The following is an 18,938-nucleotide window of genomic DNA, read 5'->3' as shown; positions in this document are numbered from 1 at the left end:
TATGCATTTTTTTCGTATCACCTGGAATTTTCTAACAAATATTTGTGCCTAGTGATTTTTTAGAATAAAATAAAAAAAGGATAGGAAATTTGGGAACCATATAACTTTTTTGTAAAAAAATATTTTAAATATACCGTTGCACTTATCAGTCTATGCCTATATATTTCTGATTGACTTAAAGAGTCAGCGGCAATTGTTTAAAATTCTAACCGCTTAAACACTTTTCAAGCAGCAAATCTTCCATCTGCAGGTGTTATTAATGTTCCCTTTAAAACTTATTGCGTGTTTTGATCAAGCCTTGTACCGAATCTAATAATCAAAAACATTTTTTGATCCATTTATAGTGAACAATGCTTGAAATATTTGTCGCTCAAAGAGTGGAAGTATGTAAAATATTTTTAAGATCGGAGTAAAATGTTGTATCTAAAGCATGCGAAATCATTTGAGTCTGTGGTACACTTATTAAGGGGGAAGTATACTGTGACAAGGGAAAAAACAGGCTTATTTTCCGGATTTTATTTCTAACAAAATATTGCTCGTACATAAAATCTATTTAAACTCTTATCTTTATTATATATTTAAGTTTTTGAAAAAAAAAATGTTGAGTCAAAATATTCAAAATGGCCGCTGTGGCACTTCTGCAAGCGCAGGTCCGCTTTTCTTAGGTGCCTAAACGGTGTACATGAAATCTTACGTTTCGGTGATCTAAAACAAAAAAACAAAATATTGTTATCATATACATAGTATTGACTCTCGTCTGACGTAGGATTATGTCGATAAAAAATTTTGGCGTTGAAAAAAAAATTCTTGAAATTTTTTTCTTTTTTTTTGCCTAAAATTGATGTTACTATTGTTTATAACAATTTAACAAATAACGATATCAAAAAAATCCTATGTCAGACGAGAGACACTATTACAGAGAATATATAATTAAATTTTTAAGCTGATTCATTTATCAGAACTCGAGATATCGTGTACACCGTATACAAAAACTTAGTTTCGAGAAAAATGCGTTTAAAGTTTCATGTGCCGCAGGTACGCGCTTTGGAGCGCTTCGGGAAAAGGTGGAAATTTCAACGAAGAAAAATTTAGCCAGCTGTAACACATATTGTACCTTATTTAAGAGGGTTCAAAGTATTTTTTAAGCTAATAAAAAAAAATCGATTTTTTGAAAAATTCACAGTAGACTTCCCCCTTAAGCAGAAAATCTCCCTTTAGCGGGGTATTATTACATTTCCCTTATCACAAATACATAACTATTTAGATAATCTACTTCTTCGAGTTTATCTCACAATCCGTAGTTAAAAAGCGGGATTACTCATACGAAATCTCTATCCCAAAATTCGAGAATAAAAAATAATCTTACTCTATAGAGATACTTTTTTCCGCACAACCCTGTGTTTTCTATCTTATCGATAATTATTATTACGAATGTTATGAATGTAAGGGGAAACGTTAAAGTAAAAACTAAATAAAATTTGTGCCGACAAAGAAAAGAGGTTAGAAGACTAAATTCTAATACAACTTTTCTAAGGGTTTATTAATGATGCATTCATATTACAGAAAAAAAGCGTGTGTCTATAGACGCTTTGGCCTGTTATTATATACATAAATATACATATATAATTGGCGCGTACACCCTTTTTGGGTGTTTGGCCGAGCTCCTCTCCTATTTGTGGTGTGCGTCTTGATGTTGTTCCACAAATGGAGGAACCTACAGTTTCAAGCCGACTCCGAACGGCAGATATTTCTATGAGGAGCTTTTTCATGGCAGAAATACACTCGGAGGTTTGCCATTGTCCGCGAGGGGCGACTGCTATTAGAAAAATGTTTTTCTTAATTTTGGTGTTTCACCGAGATTCGAACCTACGTTCTCTCTGTGAATTCCGAATGGTAATCACGCACCAACCCATTCGGGTATGGCGGCCACCTCCAGAATACTTTTCGATAATATTTCGCATTTACCTTGACGTCAGGCTCAATGAAAACGATTGGAGAGTTCCAATCTGCGGTTGAAGAGGCCCAAACCATTACCTGTGACGGGTGCTGCCTCCTGGAGGCCAATCGATGATTGAAATTTTCGTAATTCTCGATATTTGCGAATTGACCGCTTTCGGCCGAACGAAGCAACTCCTTCGCTCTCTCAAGTCTGACTGGAGATCATTTTTCAGAATGCGGCGAATGCTACGGCCAGATATTTTCAGTTCTTTTGCCATTTGATTATCACTCCGTCGGGGATTTTGCTCAAGTTGCTTCTTTACTTTTTGAACTATTTCACGAGACGTTGCAGTCTTTTGAAGACCACTTCCATGACGTTTCGCGATGCTACCAGTATCCTTGTATCGAGTAATGGTGCAATAAACAAACACTTTCTTTACTTTAAGGTGATCGAGCTCACGAACAATCGCAGGTTGTGATTTTCCAACCAAATATAATGCAATCACACTATTACATTTGAAATTCATTACTGATTTTCTTTTTCCGCTTGTAAACTATACTCTGGACTGTCATTTAGTCAATTAACAGGGAGCTGATGCCCGTGCATCAACTGCGCGAGCGGTCTGAAGTTGGTTACACGTCGAGTGCCGGACCCTGTACTTATATATGTGTACTGATTTCAATATTATAGTTCATGTCCAAGCATGGACAGTCTAGGACGTGTCACCAGCTTCGATGAAAGTTTCGATTACCCCGGCTATAATTATGTAACTGGATAAAGAGGCAAAGCGAATGGACCTGGTGGTGAACGAGGACAAAACGAAGTACCTCCTGTCTTCAAACAAACAGTCACCGATAACAATGTCAGCCTTAAAATCCAACGTAGAATCTCTCTTGCCAACAAGTGCTACTTTGGACTAAGTAGGCAATTGAGTAGTAATGTACTCTCTCGACGAACAAAACTAACTTTCTACAAGACTCTCATCATGCCCGTCCTAACGTATGGCGCAGAAGCTTGGACGATGACAACATCCGATGAACCGACGCTTGGAGTGTTTGAGTGCGTAAGATTTTTGGACCTTTGCACGTTGGCAACGGCGAATATCGCAGGCGATGGAACAATGAGCTGTATGAGCTTTACGACGACATATACATAGCGCAGCGAATAAAGATCCAACGGCTACGTTGGCTGGGTCATGTCGTCCGAATGGATAAACGCTCCGGCTTTGAAAGTATTCGATGCGGTACCAGCTGGTGGTAGCAGAGTAAAAGGCAAGACCTCCTCTGCGTTGGAAAGATCAGGTGGAGAAGGACTTGGCTTCACTTGGTGTGTCCAATTGGCGCCGGTTAGCCCGAGAAAGAAACGGCTGGCGCGCTTTGTTAAAGTCGGCCAAAATCGTGTAAGCGGTTATCGTGCCAATTAAAAAGAAAAATTATGTAAGATTTAGGACAAGCTTCGATATTTTGTAACATAAGCAACTTAATTAAAGGTTTTCCTATTTTATTTCCAGACGTCGACACCTAGCCCAACGACAAGGCGCTCCAATAACTGCAATGCGGCTCTAGAATCTTCAGCAGAGAAATTTGTAGATCAAGTGATAGTATTGTGGAAGAAAAACAAAGATGGCCACATCTGGAGCAGTTACCACAAAGGACGGCGAATATGTTGGGAGCGAAATTCACACAAATGGCCCACGAGGAAATGTTAAAGCGCCAAAGAAGCAAAACAATTCGAGAGAAAAGAAAACCTGAACGAACTAAAACTTATTTCGATTATTTTGATTTTATATTTAAAAAACAAACAAGTATGGATGTAAAACGAAAAACTATCAAAATTTTGGGTAGTAGTATTTCTTATCGAAAGTTGCCAATTGCTTTCGGTGCGATGCTCATAAATTTGTTTGATACATTCCTTAAATTTTCACAGCGAATAAAATGGATTTTATTGGAAAAATTTCACGTTTGTAAAGTTAATGCTAGCCTTTAGTATGCAAATTTTTTACAAGTAAGTGCTTTGAGACATTATTCAATTACAGAATGGACTCTATTGGCTAATCTTCTGGGCCAAACATTTTGGAATCTATCAGAGAAAAGATAAACATCTGTTTACAAAAACTTGTAATGAGCTTGTGTCAGCTGACTTGGTTTCGAAGAAGTAAATATCAGCACTATTTTGTTCACTGAGCGTAGACTCGTTAAGTTCGGAAGATATCGGGTATCGTGAAAAATGTAACTAATAAATTACTTTTACTTATCAATCGTATTCTGCATGAAAACAGAAGCAGAAATTTATTTGAAAAGCACTTTCTCCAAGACGGCCCTATGACTAAATAATTGAAAAAATCAGTGAATTTTTTGTAATAAAAACTATTACTAACTACTTTTATTAAATGCATAGTACACCATTCATTCGACTACAAAGAAATTAAGGATTATATAGAACAAAATTAGTAAGCAAAGTGCCAAGTGTTTATGGGTATCGCCCTTTACCATCCCGGGAACTGGATGGAGGCGTTGCGTAACTGTCACGTGGCTCCACAGGCAAGTTGCTATTTGAACCGTCCGCTTGCTCCGAAGCTGATATGGATGATGACGAAGCAGCAGCAGAAGACTGCTCCAACAAAGCGCTATTGCTGAGAGGCAACTCAGCTATATTAGTAATGGGTGCGGCGGAGGTCGGTGAAGCACTTAAACCTACGGCGGCGACTACTGGCTTCAACGCATATGGCACACGATTGACGACAGCATTGAAGCCACTCGGTCCATCAACGGTGTAACGGACCGTGCGCTGAAAGCCATCAGGATCAACTACACTGTATGATCCCTGGACAAAGTAGCCATCGCGGGCTTCATTATGTGACTTGATATCACCAGTATCGTCATCATGTACACTGTAGCTGTACTCGTATTTAGCGGGCGGATTGTACTCTTCAACTGGCGCGGCGGGGGCGAATGTTTGCCGTCCTTGCGCACTGAATGATGTTTCGATATTTGTTGATGTGGTAGTAGAACCTGAAGCCGATGAGGACGAAGAAAGGGCGGCATAGTTTTGTGGCTTATAGTCATAGCCAGCGGGTGTAGCTATGGCGTTGGTGGGTTGCGCTTCGGCGCCTTTTGCATATCCATAGTCGTTGCGCTGTGACTCTTGTGGTTGCTGTTGTTGCTGCTCCTGTTGCGATTGTTGAGGATTATTGTTATTGTAGTTGTTTGAAAGTGGCTGTTGCGCGTTGTTGACGTCGTAGTTATAACCATTCACTGGAGGTTGCTGCTGTTGCTGCTTTGAATTATTATTATTGTAGGTGTTAAGAGCTGCTAGTGGAGCGTCGTAGCTGTTAGCTGGCTGTTGGATGTCATCGTCATAACCATTTATGTTAGGCGTTTCGATATTATTATTATTGTTGTTGCTATTGTTAGTATTGTAAACATTTGGATTGTAGTCGAATTCCGCGGATGTGATGCCTAGAAGGCCCAATACAGCTACGCAAGCGAAGTAGGAGAACTGCAATGGCAAATGAGATACATAAGCGGTCCTTTTGAAAGACTTCAAACTTTGTCTTACCCTGAGAGCCATTTTCCTAAATAATCCTTTCAGTTGATTTAGTTTAAAAGCGTGTGCTTTGACTTGATGTGAATAGATGCTGTTGTGCACTGTGCTCTTCAATTGCGCTGAGTGAAATATTTATAATGCAAAAAGATCGTTTGGAGGCAATTCGATGAAGTAGGCAAATTGCGACTACTTACATTATTATACAACCACAAATAAATGAGGCTGCACTTGATTACAATACTTTTTTTTATAATAAAAATACAAGTTGTAACGAAAAAAAATAAATAAATGCAACTAAAATTCATGACCAAAATATTGTGTCTAACAGTAAACTATCCACGGCATTAGCTTGGCCCTGCTCCATAATAATTGTTGTTGAATATTTAATTGAAATAACTTACACTTTCAGCCATATACATTTGTGTGTATGTGTGTACATGCGTAAATAAAATACTCGACATGGCAACACAGTCATAATGCAAAGAAAATGTAGTTCATCAAAGAAATCAAATGTCATCCCCTTGCTGACAGCTGACTCATCAATATTGGACATCTTACATTAGTTTTGTGTCTCTGTGTCTCCTTCTTCACCTGACATGCTACCAGCTACACAATAGACATTTTTTTTTTCCAAAAAATAGAGCAGAAAATCGGATTTGACATTGAAGCGTTTGGAATTGGGTAATTTTACCAATTGTCGTCTACTTGATTTCTTTTTTTATCACTTTTCATCGCTGCCAAAACGCTAAGCTCTGTAAACTATTGGCACCGACACACCCTCTTAAAAATTAGTAAAGTGCTCGGTGCCACTCCGCGGGATTCTTTATCATACATTTCTTCCTGGAGTTTTGCCTTCACACGAACCAAAGTCAGATTTCACTCCTCTGATTTAGTTTTTAATTTTTGAAGAAATACGCATCATGAGCAACATCCTACATTTTGATATTATTTTGGCAGAGTTAAAGTGAGTGGGCAAATTCAGATTTGGTAGGACTTCATTAAGACAGATTCTCGCTGCCTTTTTTTTTATTTAAGTGTCCGGAATTCATTAATAAAATGAAAATCGTGAACATTTTCATTGATAAAAGATGATCAGTATCGGATTTTAAATTAAAATAAGAGAACGAAAATTCAAATTGATCAAATTGAATCTTTATAATTTTTGTGTGAAAACCATGATATTTATTTTTTTTAAATAATCCAATTCAAATATTGGCCGAAACTGCATCGCAAATCGGCCATCCGTGAATAACAATTTTGAAGGAGGACTTCGGTCGTTATCTCGTGAATAACTTTAGTAATGTTGGCTTCCAATTCCTCAATCGAAACTGGTTTATCCACAAAGCATTACGTATCTCCACAATGGCGGCGAAGTCATTGGTCCGAGGCGAGAAATAAATTGCTCACCGGAACGACGACGCAGTAAATCCATTGTTTCACGGTCTGTATGGCAAGTAGCGCCGTTTTGTTGGGCTTCAATTTCCGGCTTCGAAAGTCATTTATCATGGCGCGATAGCGTTCGCCACTCACCGTTACATTGGTACCAGCGTCGCGTTTGAAGAAATATGGGTCGCTGATTCCTCCAGCCCATAGGCCACACCATACGGATGCAATGACTGATCTTGAATGACTTAGGGTTGCTCTTCAGTCCAAATTGGACAATTTTGCTTATTGACGTAGCCATTAAGCCAAAAATCGGCCCAATTGCTAATAGGTTATGTACATCATAAGTTGGCCTGATCGCGCGATGAACACTTTTGACAGAGCGTCGAGTTTCGTAAAACCGTTGTACGAGTTGTCAACGTTGTTGACATGAAATGTGAATGAATACTGAAAAAACTATGTATTTAGTTTGACTGTAGTCATTTGTTAAAAAAAACCCCTATTGGAAAAAGTTCATCCATCTGATTATCCTTTTTCTTATTTTATCCCCTTCAAGTTTGTTTCCATGGCAACCAATATTCATATTTTAACTTTTCTTCCAACCTTTATCACATTGATTTTGTTATCGCCTTCACCGCTTACTGAGAATTCCTCCGTATCCCCCAATTATCTCAAAAATCAGTCTTTGGAGCAAGAAAAAGTCACAGTAAGCTATATCAGGTGTAACGGAGCACACCAAATGACATTAATGTACAAGATGAAATGCATGAGTTTGGGCATTCTCGTTTCAGTATGCTTACGCAATACTTCTTGACCTGACAGAAGCAGTTCGCAGAGGACCGCACTACGGCAATCAAATAAAAAGTTTAGTAAATGCTTCCATCTCGGATAGCTTATGGGAATTTGAGTTCTCAGAGAAGCGTCGATTTTTCGTCGATGATGCTTTTACGAACAAATTTGTCCAAAAACACACATTTACGCATTTAGAGACAGCAATGTGATGGCCATGCACGCATGATGGTGAAAGAGGGCAATTATCAACCACAAGTCAGCTCACATCATTATCAATTCCTTTCTTACGAATAGAACATGGAGCCACGAGAGGTTTCAGTTATAGAACTATTTCCATATAAACACAAATTCCGCATCTCCAAATCCGACGTACCACTTGGATAATGTATTCCTCGCGTGTTTAAATTCATGTTTTTGTATCTGTAGCTCGAAAAACGTTGAGTCCATCAAGAAGTTATAAGCCTAAAGAAGATTTGGAGATAAGGCATGAGGTCGGTTCTAATCTGAAGAACTGAGGCCTTTTGTAGCCGCTCGCTCCGAGAAAGACGCTGCGAACTTCCGAAGGCCTTTAAATTTTACATATCAAAGTGGCCCTGCCGAGCTTCCCTCTCGTTAGCTCTGACCATGCCTCCCACGCGGATTGTATACATCGGCTTCAGCTATGGTTGCTAAGGTTACCAGGGGGTACAACGAGGTTACAGAAGGGGGTACCTGACCTCCGAAGAAATCTGAGTAGATTTTGTGGTGCCAAGTAGTCAAGGTGGTCGTTTCTTAACACAGCAGTGCCAAAGACCTCAAGCCTGATTCGAGCGAAGGAGGGGCAGGCGCACAGAAAGTGGTCCGCCGTCTCATCCTCCTCTTCACAAGCTGGGCATAGTACATTCTCTGAGATGCCCACCTTTTCCATGTCCTTCGCCTACGGAAAGTGGCCCGATATCAGTCCAACCAGCTGCCTGCAGTCCCTTCTGCTTAATGACAAGAGGATTTGCGACAATCGGTTGGACATGTCAGATAACATCAGTTTAGTCCATCTGCATCCTCTCTCCGCCTGCCAAGCTTGCTTATGCGTTGTAGTAACCCATTTGCTAACCGTGGGTGCAGAAGGGAGTGGCAGAACGGGTTCCAGGCCAAAGAAGTTGGCTTCAGAGCCCATCCTAACTAAAGAGTCAGAGGTATTGATACCCACGTTACCCACGTGTTCCGGGACCAATGTTAACACCAGGCTGTTATGTCTACCGACATAGTTCAGCCTAGATTTACAGGACTCGACTCCTCCTCTTATTTGTGGTATGCGTCTTGATGTTGTTTCATCAATGGAAGATAATTTATAACTAAAACTCTGCTAAATCGCTTAACATTCTTCTCTATATTTCATAAAATATTCTATTCAGTGTAGAAACAGCGGGAAAAACCATGAAGCAATAATTAAAGGTGATGTAAGTAGCCAATTTTCACCCTGTGTTAGCCATCTTGAAGCTACTTAATAAATCCGTGTTGTCCTCTTGGAAAAGCTACTTTTTATTTCAGAGCAAATTCTAAAGAAAAAGTACTCAAAAGCGTAGAAGTTAAAATTTTTGCTGAAAAAGTTAGCAGGCAATACTGTTTTGCCTATTCCATTTTGCTTAGACTTTCGCATCTTTCAATTCTATTGAAAGTTCTGTGAAAATTACATTACAATTGTGCTTTTCATTGCGATAAATAGCTACCATATAGCCACATTTAGGTAAGTCTTTTTAATAAAAGCTAATTATTTTGTAAATTAATGGCATTTTTCACTATTTAGGTCGATTATGTCTTACATATCGTGGTAGTCGATTATTTGGAGTCGCCTTTCTGCTGCCGAAAACTACCGGTTGGTGAATTTTCATAAACGTAAGTCCAGATCAGACATTTGTATAAATTCTTATTAAACTTTTTCATTAATAGGTTTTTAGAACAGAGTTTTTGCAAATATAATAGTGACCACCTTACATACAATACATAAACTACAGTTAGTAAGTTCTATTAGAATATTTGCTAATAAATTGGTTTTAAAAGTTTTTATTTGTAGGACTTCACAGACGAGCAAGTGCAGCGGAAGATGTGTGTTGAAGAGCTGGTTTTTAGAAACGAAGGCATGTATGCGCGTATTTCTACCGCGTATTTCTACCATTTCATAGATGACATTGATCGTGCTGTGTATGATGGTGCAAATACCTAGTAAGTGTTTGACATGTGACGGTCATTATGTGCCTAGTTCTGCTACCACTGAAATCAATTTGGCTTCCGAACTGGCTCTTCACGCTACCCGGTCTAGAACAATATGCTGTACGTAAATGCATGCGCAACACCTACACGAGCAAGTCCTCGCGCTTTACGTCTACATTTACATGTAAGTTGTAGTGCTATATTTATGAATTAACAATTTTTAAGATTTTTGGTTTACAGGTTTTTGATTTCTGCCCGAATCATCGCAATTACTAAAAGTGGATTATGTTATCAATATAGAAATTTTTCGATGTATTAGTTTTAGACTATATGAATATATTTTCCTAACTATACTAATAAAATATTAAGGTAGACAAATTTTAAACAATAAACTAATAAATTTATAATTTTTTCAATTTTAACTCTTCTAACTCCAATGTTTTTCTTACGTGGAGGAATGATCGACTGAACTTCTGCTTTCGCAATGTCTTTGATAGCTTACACGAAGATGCTCTTGAATATATTGCCGGTTACATAATACGCAAATTAAAGTTGACCGATTGTTCATGCAATGAGCCTACATTTACTTGGGTTGACACTTTATCTAAGGGCGGATTAGTTAAACCAAGCACCGAGTTCTTAGATAAAATTAAAATGTTGGAATCAGCGTTTAACCAATTCAACGGCAGGGAGCTTTACGGTGGGATATCATTTTTAAAAAAACATCATTTTTGTAAAAACAGTTATGAAACGTACATTTACGTTCGTACGGTACTGAAATGAGGAAATTTGCAACACGTCGTAATGCAAAGGTTACTAAACATGGCTTTATATGCATAAGAGTGAAATAATTTTCCAAAATATTTTTGTTTACTAGCTGCATTTCCATTTTAATGTAATGAAAATACTCCTTTAGAGACTCCATTTTTTTACTTTTGTCTCGTTTCCCATCTAACTAATATTTGTTTTACAACTGCGAACTAACTTAAAACACATATATAAGTAACATCACATATTTCTGCGTGTAATCCGAAGGTGTTATGCGTTGGGGCTCGATATGTATCAGCCCATGGAAACAGCAGAGTTCATTGATACGGTGAATGATTGGTTCGATATTTTCAATACAAAGTTTTCGAATTTTCAAACTGCTGCTGCAAAAAAGCCCTATGGGATGGACTTGAGCCAGCAGGATGAAATAATAAGTAAAAATACATATACAGTAGGTTCTGTTTTTATGCGGCTTTTTTTTATGCGGTTTTGAAATAGTGCGGTTTTTTTTTTAATTAAAAAATGCATGTCGACCTATCGGGAATTGTACATATAAACAAGATTCTAAACCAGCTAAGCAAAAACTCAACACAGATTACATCAAAAATGCTAACCCTACAAGTATGGAACCGCCTGCATAACTATCTAGATCAGACGTGTACATTTCCTCAAGTGACGGAAGTGATTTTACGCCAAATCCTAAACGAATGCGCAACATGCGGGTATTGTCTGATTCTATTTCTGACGTAAATTTATTTTTCGATTCTGACGTTTCTTAAATAAAGATATAATTTTCAAAAATACAATATTTGTTTATGCGATTTTATTTAATTATTTCAGATTCATGCGGTCTATGGAACGTATCTATAGTTATAATATGGGACTAGTGCCCTTTTTTATGCGATTTTATTACATTATTTCAGATTTATGCGGTTCTTAGCACTTTTGAAACGTATCGATAGTTTTACTATAGAACTGGTAGCTTTTTTTATGCTGTTTCTTGCGGAACGTATCTACCGCATAAAAACAGAATCTACTGCAGAGGTATATGACACAAATCCATGGGAATAGTTAAGTTAAAAATATAAATAATTAAGTACCACTTATAAAATAACATAAAATTATTCTATGGCTTACAAGGACCTTTTTCAATTTCTTACTACATTTTCAGAAAGGGCTTCTAAATTGCATCAATTGATTAACTAGCATCCGAAATCAGATGTCAAACTTTACTTAACCTTGTATAATTGAATCATGGGGAAAAACTAAAAGCCATCACTCAATTTTTTTTATTGAAATTGAACTTTTTTGAAAATAAATGAATTTAAATTACAAATTTAAATTTTCCAAGCTTCATTTTCCAGCTTCAGTCCTATATCCGATCGAGTCTGAAAAAATGTGGTTAACGACCAAAAAATCGATTTTAAATTGTTGACGATGTTTTCAGTTGTAAGACCCTACAAATACAAAGCCATTAGTCCCAAGTAAATTTTCAAATTAAGAATGGAAAAAGTGTCTTTGACTGAATTGTTTATGAAAATATGTATATGGTTCCTTTAAATACCAAAGCTTTCAGGAAATTTATGTAACTTTTATTAGAAACTCATATTTTTCACCAAAAGTTAAGTTAATGACGGTTCCATTCCAAATTTCAATATTTTACACAGACTCCCAAGCGGTAAGAAAAATCAGTTTGTCCTTTAGATAAAGGAGAGTCCTAGACTTAAGATGGTCATATATACCTTACCTTTTACCTTTTATCACTCCTCCACTAAATCTTTGATATAAAGTAGCTTAAATAGTTCAAAACAGTGATGGAATACTTCTTTTATTAGTTCCTTGTTCCATTATGCCGCGTTTCTAACATAACTAAGATGCACAGATATTTTTCTTTTTAATACAGAGTTTACCTTAGCAAACAGATAGAAATGCATGAGTGTAAAATCTTCGATTAAAAACCTATTGATCAAAATTGTCAAATGAGCGGACGCTTTGCCTTGGTGGACAGCCAAGACTTGTCTGGCCATAATTCGCACAGCTGTGTTTTTATTCCTTCACGGAGTTCAGTATGCAGTATTGATGAATAATTTGACTTTGATAAACTCAGAAAAAGTACTCAATCCCATAAAACGTCAACGTTGGCTCTATCATCTGTGAAAAACTTAAACCATTCAAAAATTGCCTCAGAAGTTTGCCATGCCTGTAAGGTTAGGTTAGGTTAGGTTGAAGCGCTTATTCCATACGGGTCACACTCATGCTCATAGCTCATTGAGATGCCTTGTGGGGAGCTTGTCTCTATCTCTCCTAAAATCAGTACCAACTTTTTACAAATTTTAGAAGATTCCTGATTTACACAGTACTCAGATCTTCCAATTTATTAAAAATTGCCTACTTAAAGTGGGAAGTCTACGCCCGGATAAAGCAGGACAGTGGCACTAAGGGTGTAAGATTAGAAAGCTTCTGAGGAACTTATGTGTTTGAATGCTTATCCTCTGGGCGAAGCTGCCTATTAGGCAGTGTCTATTGTAACGGAAAGCAGTGTTCTAAGATTACGCTTATTTTGATTTAGCAGGGATGCTGTGGATTTAGAGTTCATTTATTTGAAAGTCGGCCACAACTGTAGGGCGATTCAGTAGGTGGGCTTATAACGCAATTTTCCAATCGGTGTTCTTATAATTTTATCAATAATAAGTAGCTTACAAGTCTGAAAGGGTATGGTACGCTTATGTCATTGTCGATGTACTCATCAGCCACCCTGGTACCAAGTCTGGCTGGTTCATTGGCCCTGCAGTTCTTGTCGATGACGTAATAGCCAGGAATCCATGTTATGGGTGGAATTAGCTCAGCCTATCATGGCTACTTTGGAGGTTGTCGACAGCTTTGTGAAGGATTTTTTCGCCGGCAGGCTATCAATGAAAACTAAAAGATATACCCAAATGTTCGGAATATATGCAACCGCACACCCTGCTCTCAACTTTTATCCATCTGTGTATACGTCGCTCTTTCTTATATCATACATGCATAGTCCACAAATCCAGGAAATTCCATATTTGACCACTTACTTAAGGTACCAGCAGACCTACTAAAAATAAGTTTAGTGTCGCATATTAAGTTTTGATGGAGTGGCTAGCATTGAATCGGTTATGAGAATAGTTGCGAGTCTTTAAACCGTGCCAACACTTTTAATGTTCACACCGTTCTCACGAGAGCATTGCACCATACTACAATACCATATTAGAAATTTGGTCTAACTATCGTTGTGTAGAACCAATGTATTATTCTAAGGGTTCTATCTCCCATTCTTCCCCAATTCACCTTGTGCAGAAGTAAAACGCTGCCATTGCTTTGCCTACTCTATCTGCAACTGTGAGTCTCCAATTTAGCTTCTTATCCAGAACATGGCTTATTATTTATATTAAGACCTTTCCGTTACTCACACCTGTCAAGGGGCGAACTTTATTAGAAGAAACTTGCGCACAAGCCGGTTCTATTATGACGACTGCCGATTGCAGCTGGTAATTGGCGTAAAATCGCGGCAATGAGCGCACGCTACTCTTGGCAGAAGTTCACCTCCTTTTTCTGTGCAACAAAGACTTTCAAAAATACAAAAGATGCAATTAAATAAGAAACAAAGTTTCTCAAAGACCATTAATGCATATTACTTCAGAAAAGTAGAAAATTTCATAAAATAGGCGCGAAACCTACTCCAATTATTGTATTATACTTATAAACGATTCTATTGAACATTCATTTGAATATAATCGAAATCAAACAACAACCACATGAACAGCTCCTACACACCACCTTGATTCAAAAAATATATTTGGAAAATTCAAAATTCAAGTTTATTCCTTAAAAGTGATATTATCGCTTTCAAAGTACTCCCCATCGACTGCAACGCATTTATGTCAACGAGGGCCTTTGATTTAGCTCTCGACACATTTCTGGAACTCTATTTTCAGAGCTGTCTTAGATTTTTCAATTACTTCTACACTACTACAATATCGACGGAATCCATAAAAACCGTGAGCATCGTTTTCTGACTACTTTTTTTACTGAAAAAGACGTGGTTGTTTTGGTCTTAGTTTATTTGTAGCTCTTGACTCACTCGCCCGATGTCTGGATTATATATATATATATAATTGGCGCGTACACCCTTTTTGGGTGTTTGGCCGAGCTCCTCCTCCTATTTGTGTTGTGCGTCTTGATGTTGTTCCACAAATGGAGGGACCTACAGTTTCAAGGCGACTCCGAACGGCAGATATTTTTATGAGGAGCTTTTTCATGGCAGGAATACACTCGGAGGTTTGCCATTGCCTGTCGAGGGCCAACCGCTATTAGAAAAATGTTTTTCTTAATTTTGGTGTTTTCATCGAGATTCGAACCGACGTTCTCTCTGTGAATTCCGAATGGTAGTCACGCACCAACCCATTCGGCTACGGCGCTGGATTTCACACTCATAAAACCACGTACCTACGTCTCGTCTCTAGTAATAATACGTTTGATGAAGGTTGGGTTGGATTGAGCCTTGGAATTGGCGATATCAACGCGGTCCCTTTTGCGTATGAATTTCAGGTCCCAACCACTAGGACCAACTTTGTAGAAACAGTGCTCAAACCGAAATCATTAACTACTATGTCTTTATCGGATCCATAAGCAATATTCAAGTCCTTGGCCAGCTCTCTGATGGGAACTTGCGGTTATTATTCAACTTTTCTTTCACTGTTGTGAACTACTGTGAAAAATCGAAAACACGTGCAGAGGTAGCTTTCTCACAAAGCGGCGCAACTTTTACAAATAACAAGAAAAGGCGATCCCATTTTAGTACGAATGTGAATCACACTTGACTCGACTTGAGCTTGGAAAGTCGCCGGCAGCCGTTCGTATACTACATGCACTTTTATTCAAGACTCTTTCCCTATGTAAGCGGGATATTAAGCGCTTTGATATTAAGTGAAGAAATATTTATATAAAAAGAAAGAAATATAGCACCAAAGTGCGAAGAATTAATTTATATGCCGCAATAGAAATCTAATAACGCTTTTTCTGCAGCAGCAAAATATATCTTAGAGCAAACAAGTAAAAAGTGGTAAAATTTGGGCGGAACTGGAGATTTTTACCCGTTACAAATTTTTTGGAAATTTCAGAGTGTTATGAGACTGGTGATATTTGCCAATTTTAGAAAAAGGGGCTAATAGAAAAAAGAGAGCGTTGCTTTAGAAAATAAGCTTAAGACTAATATTTCTACATATATCGTAAATATATATGAAAATGGACTTATATTACCGTTTTGAACATTTGGGATACATATTTCTTTATCAATGTGGATTCGCGTTTAGTCTGACAATCAGCCGTAAGCATATAAAGTTATAACATAATAGGGGTATGAAAAACCTGGACCCCATAGCGGGCAACTGTTGCTTTTGCATTTGGATAAGAAAGACGCTACTGAAGCTCCGCTTAGTAAGAATTAGCAATACAACATAGAGGCAATACCAATAAATGGGCAAAAAAGACATGCAGATAAGTAGCTACAAACCGGTCGTTTAAATATTTGACAATACTACAGGCAAACAACCGAAGACTGCTGGATATGAGCGACTAATTGTTGGAGGCGTAAACGCTGCGAGCCGCATTAAGATGCCCAACAAAGACTCCAGCGGCGAGTTTCTATCAGTACTGATCTGAGCTTAGTCGCGTAAATACCGAAAGAGTGCTGGGATACATAACGTACACAATTGCAAGTGATTTATTTTCACCTACAACGACAATGAGTAGTTTCGTGGAATTTCAACGCGCATCTGCGACCGCAAGCAAGGACGCAAAATCGTCAGAAAGTGAGTGCAAGTGTACGATAAATCATTTCAAATATGTGTGATTTTAATATACATACATACGTACATATAAAAAAGCGTAAAGCGTAAAAAAAATGCATAAAGTATAAGTAGGTATGTTTGTACGTACATGCGAGCTGTAAATGTTTGCAAATTCGTATTTAATTGCCGTAGTCTGCATCAGAAGTAATATATGTGTACATGTATGTGTTTTCATAATAATAATAATAGTTTTCCTTGCCTTTTCAGAATCCATTATTCATTTAAAGAAACAACTGCAATTCCTCTACGGTTATGTTCTCGGTTTTCTGATGGCGCTCACGACTCTTCTCTGCTATGACCGTTTCCTAATGCAAGCGGCCCAACTGCGACATCATAGTGCCAAGACCACGCCAGCGCATACCGATTATACTGGCTTCTCGCCACAATCCAAAAGTATCGCCGATTCACTGCAGCAACGCTTGTTCGATGAGGTGCGCATACTATGCATGGTTCTAACCACGCCGGCACAGCATGAAACGCGCGCGGCACATGTGAAAGCCACCTGGGGCAAGCGTTGCACGCGTCTAGTTTTTCTCAGCAGTGAACCGGATGACGAATTGGGCGCTGTGTCGGTAGTGGATAGCGCATCCGACACATATGATCTGCTTTGGCATAAGATACGGCAAGGATTTAGTTACATATACGCCCAGTACTATGCGCAATACGATTGGTTTTTGAAAGCGGATGATGATACGTGAGTGAGTGTATAAAAAATAAGAGCCATGAAACGCCAACAACTAACACAAACAAACAATTTAATTTAGTCAATTTTGGTGTGATTTGGTTCGAAAATTGTGTAAAAGTGAAATGTTATTGAATTAATTTGGCTAGGAGGAATATATTTTTAACTTAGGTAGACCAGCAAAAAACGAATGAAAGAGAAAGACGTAGAGAAATGCGAAACAGGTTTACTGTTCAGAATGCTTTTAAATTGTGCTGGTTCATTAGCCTAGAAGTTTAATTTCTTGTTGTACTACAATCAATAAGCGTTGGCATGCTGTCGGGAATGGATTTTATTTATGGTTAAATTATTTAAGCCAAGCTAGAGCAAGAAAAAACTGAAACCTGTTAATTGAATGTTGAAAGAGGTAGATACAATTAGCAGCGAAAGCTAAGAACGGTAATAAAGGGTCTTTCAATAGAGACGCCTATATATATGAAGGTGGCGTGAGTAGTGAATAATTCCTAGAAAAAAAAAAGAAGTACAATCTTTCTCGGTAGAACAACGGGCTAACATTATTGAATCTTATTATGAAAACGGTCTATCTCTGCAATGGTAATCGTTTCAATGAGTCGACAATTGAAAGGTTGATAAAAAAAAATCCAGGAATCGTTCTGTTTAGAGTCAGAAAAAAGGACTGCCAGACGAAAAACTAGACGTTCTGTTGAGAATATTGCTGCTGTAGCGAAAATTGTGAATATTTATTTATTTGTTATATAGCAACTTAGAGCTTAAAACTATAATCTACCTCTAGGTAAACTAAGCTATAACAACTGCCTTGGCCTATGCCCTTCAGCTAAATTGAAGTTATTGGTATTAATAAGGATACTAAATATTATATTCTTGAATGTAAATTGACCAATTAACATTTATTTCATTGATTACACAGGCCGACAAAATTTAACCAACATTCAGACCCAGAAAGCAGACTATATATTTCCGAAGGTTTATGATGCGCTGAATCCAAATCTGGCCTCAGAATTGCTCTATCAGCTCTGGTTTTCGAGATATCCTAACCTAAAAGTGCAAAAAACCCCATTTTTGCCCATATTTGAGGTTAGGTAGCCTTGCAGATGTTTTCTTTCACCAAAATTAAAGGATGGCATCTTTAAATACAATCCTTCTTTTTTCAAATGGCGTTTTGTTTGCTCAAATATCATTTTTTTCGCAGAGATATCGCATTTTGAAATTTTCATGTTTTTTTTGTATTTTTTGCACTTTTAGGTTAGGATATCTCGAGCTGATAGAGCAATTCTGAGGCCAGATTTGGATTCAGCGCATCATAAACCTTCGGAAATATATAGTCTGGTTTCTGGGTCTGAATGTTGGTTAAATTTTGTCGGCCTAGTTCCATTAAACACGAAAGATACGATTATCGTAAGAACTCAAACTAATAAATTAATTTTAGTTATCAATCCGAATTTCGCATGGACAGAGAAGCAGATATTAGTTTAAATTTTTTCGGATACTTTTCCTTGTAGACTAGTGTTATATAAGGTAGTAAATTTGAGATGTTTTCAGAAATTGTATTATTTGTTGGATTTCGTTCGTACTTGGGTTCACTAAAAGTTGTAGAGGATTCCAGCTTTTAAATATTCTAGTGAGTTGATAACTGTAGTACGTGCAATCTACCGGGATGTGTTCGATGGTTAGCTTCGTTAGAGAGTAACAAAAGTCACACGTGTTAAATTTCGACGTTCTATTGAAGTAGTGCGTTGTGCTGGTA

The 18,938-nt window shown here is 37.7% G+C and overlaps 2 protein-coding genes and 1 long non-coding RNA gene across 3 annotated transcripts in view; 2 read left to right on the top strand and 1 right to left on the bottom strand.

Annotated features, from left to right (window-relative positions):
* Nucleotides 1-4,408: 4,408 nt before the first annotated feature.
* On the bottom strand, nucleotides 4,409-5,509 carry LOC129248705 (cuticle protein 19.8). Its single transcript, XM_054888332.1, has 2 exons — nucleotides 5,498-5,509; nucleotides 4,409-5,437 (listed from the first exon to the last, which is right to left on the bottom strand). Exons 1-2 carry the CDS (start codon nucleotides 5,507-5,509, stop codon nucleotides 4,409-4,411), a joined length of 1,041 nt encoding a protein of 346 aa, XP_054744307.1.
* Nucleotides 5,510-9,141: 3,632 nt separating this feature from the next.
* On the top strand, nucleotides 9,142-10,246 carry LOC129247855 (uncharacterized). Its single transcript, XR_008582581.1, has 5 exons — nucleotides 9,142-9,383; nucleotides 9,444-9,532; nucleotides 9,587-9,654; nucleotides 9,711-10,031; nucleotides 10,088-10,246. It is a non-coding gene; the product is annotated as an uncharacterized LOC129247855 (long non-coding RNA).
* Nucleotides 10,247-16,385: 6,139 nt separating this feature from the next.
* Nucleotides 16,386-18,938, top strand: part of LOC129248704 (glycoprotein-N-acetylgalactosamine 3-beta-galactosyltransferase 1-like) — a 15,792-nt gene continuing 13,239 nt past the window's right edge. The window contains exons 1-2 of the mRNA XM_054888331.1: nucleotides 16,386-16,452; nucleotides 16,699-17,185. Coding sequence (XP_054744306.1) covers nucleotides 16,386-16,452; nucleotides 16,699-17,185 — 554 coding nt within the window. The remainder of the gene's footprint in view (nucleotides 16,453-16,698; nucleotides 17,186-18,938) is intronic.

The sequence above is a fragment of the Anastrepha obliqua genome, chromosome 5 (genome assembly GCF_027943255.1).
Source record: "Anastrepha obliqua isolate idAnaObli1 chromosome 5, idAnaObli1_1.0, whole genome shotgun sequence".
In the NCBI taxonomy this organism is placed as follows: domain Eukaryota; kingdom Metazoa; phylum Arthropoda; class Insecta; order Diptera; family Tephritidae; genus Anastrepha; species Anastrepha obliqua.
Note: the sequence above shows the minus strand (reverse complement) of the source record. Positions and strands in the feature narration are given on the sequence as shown.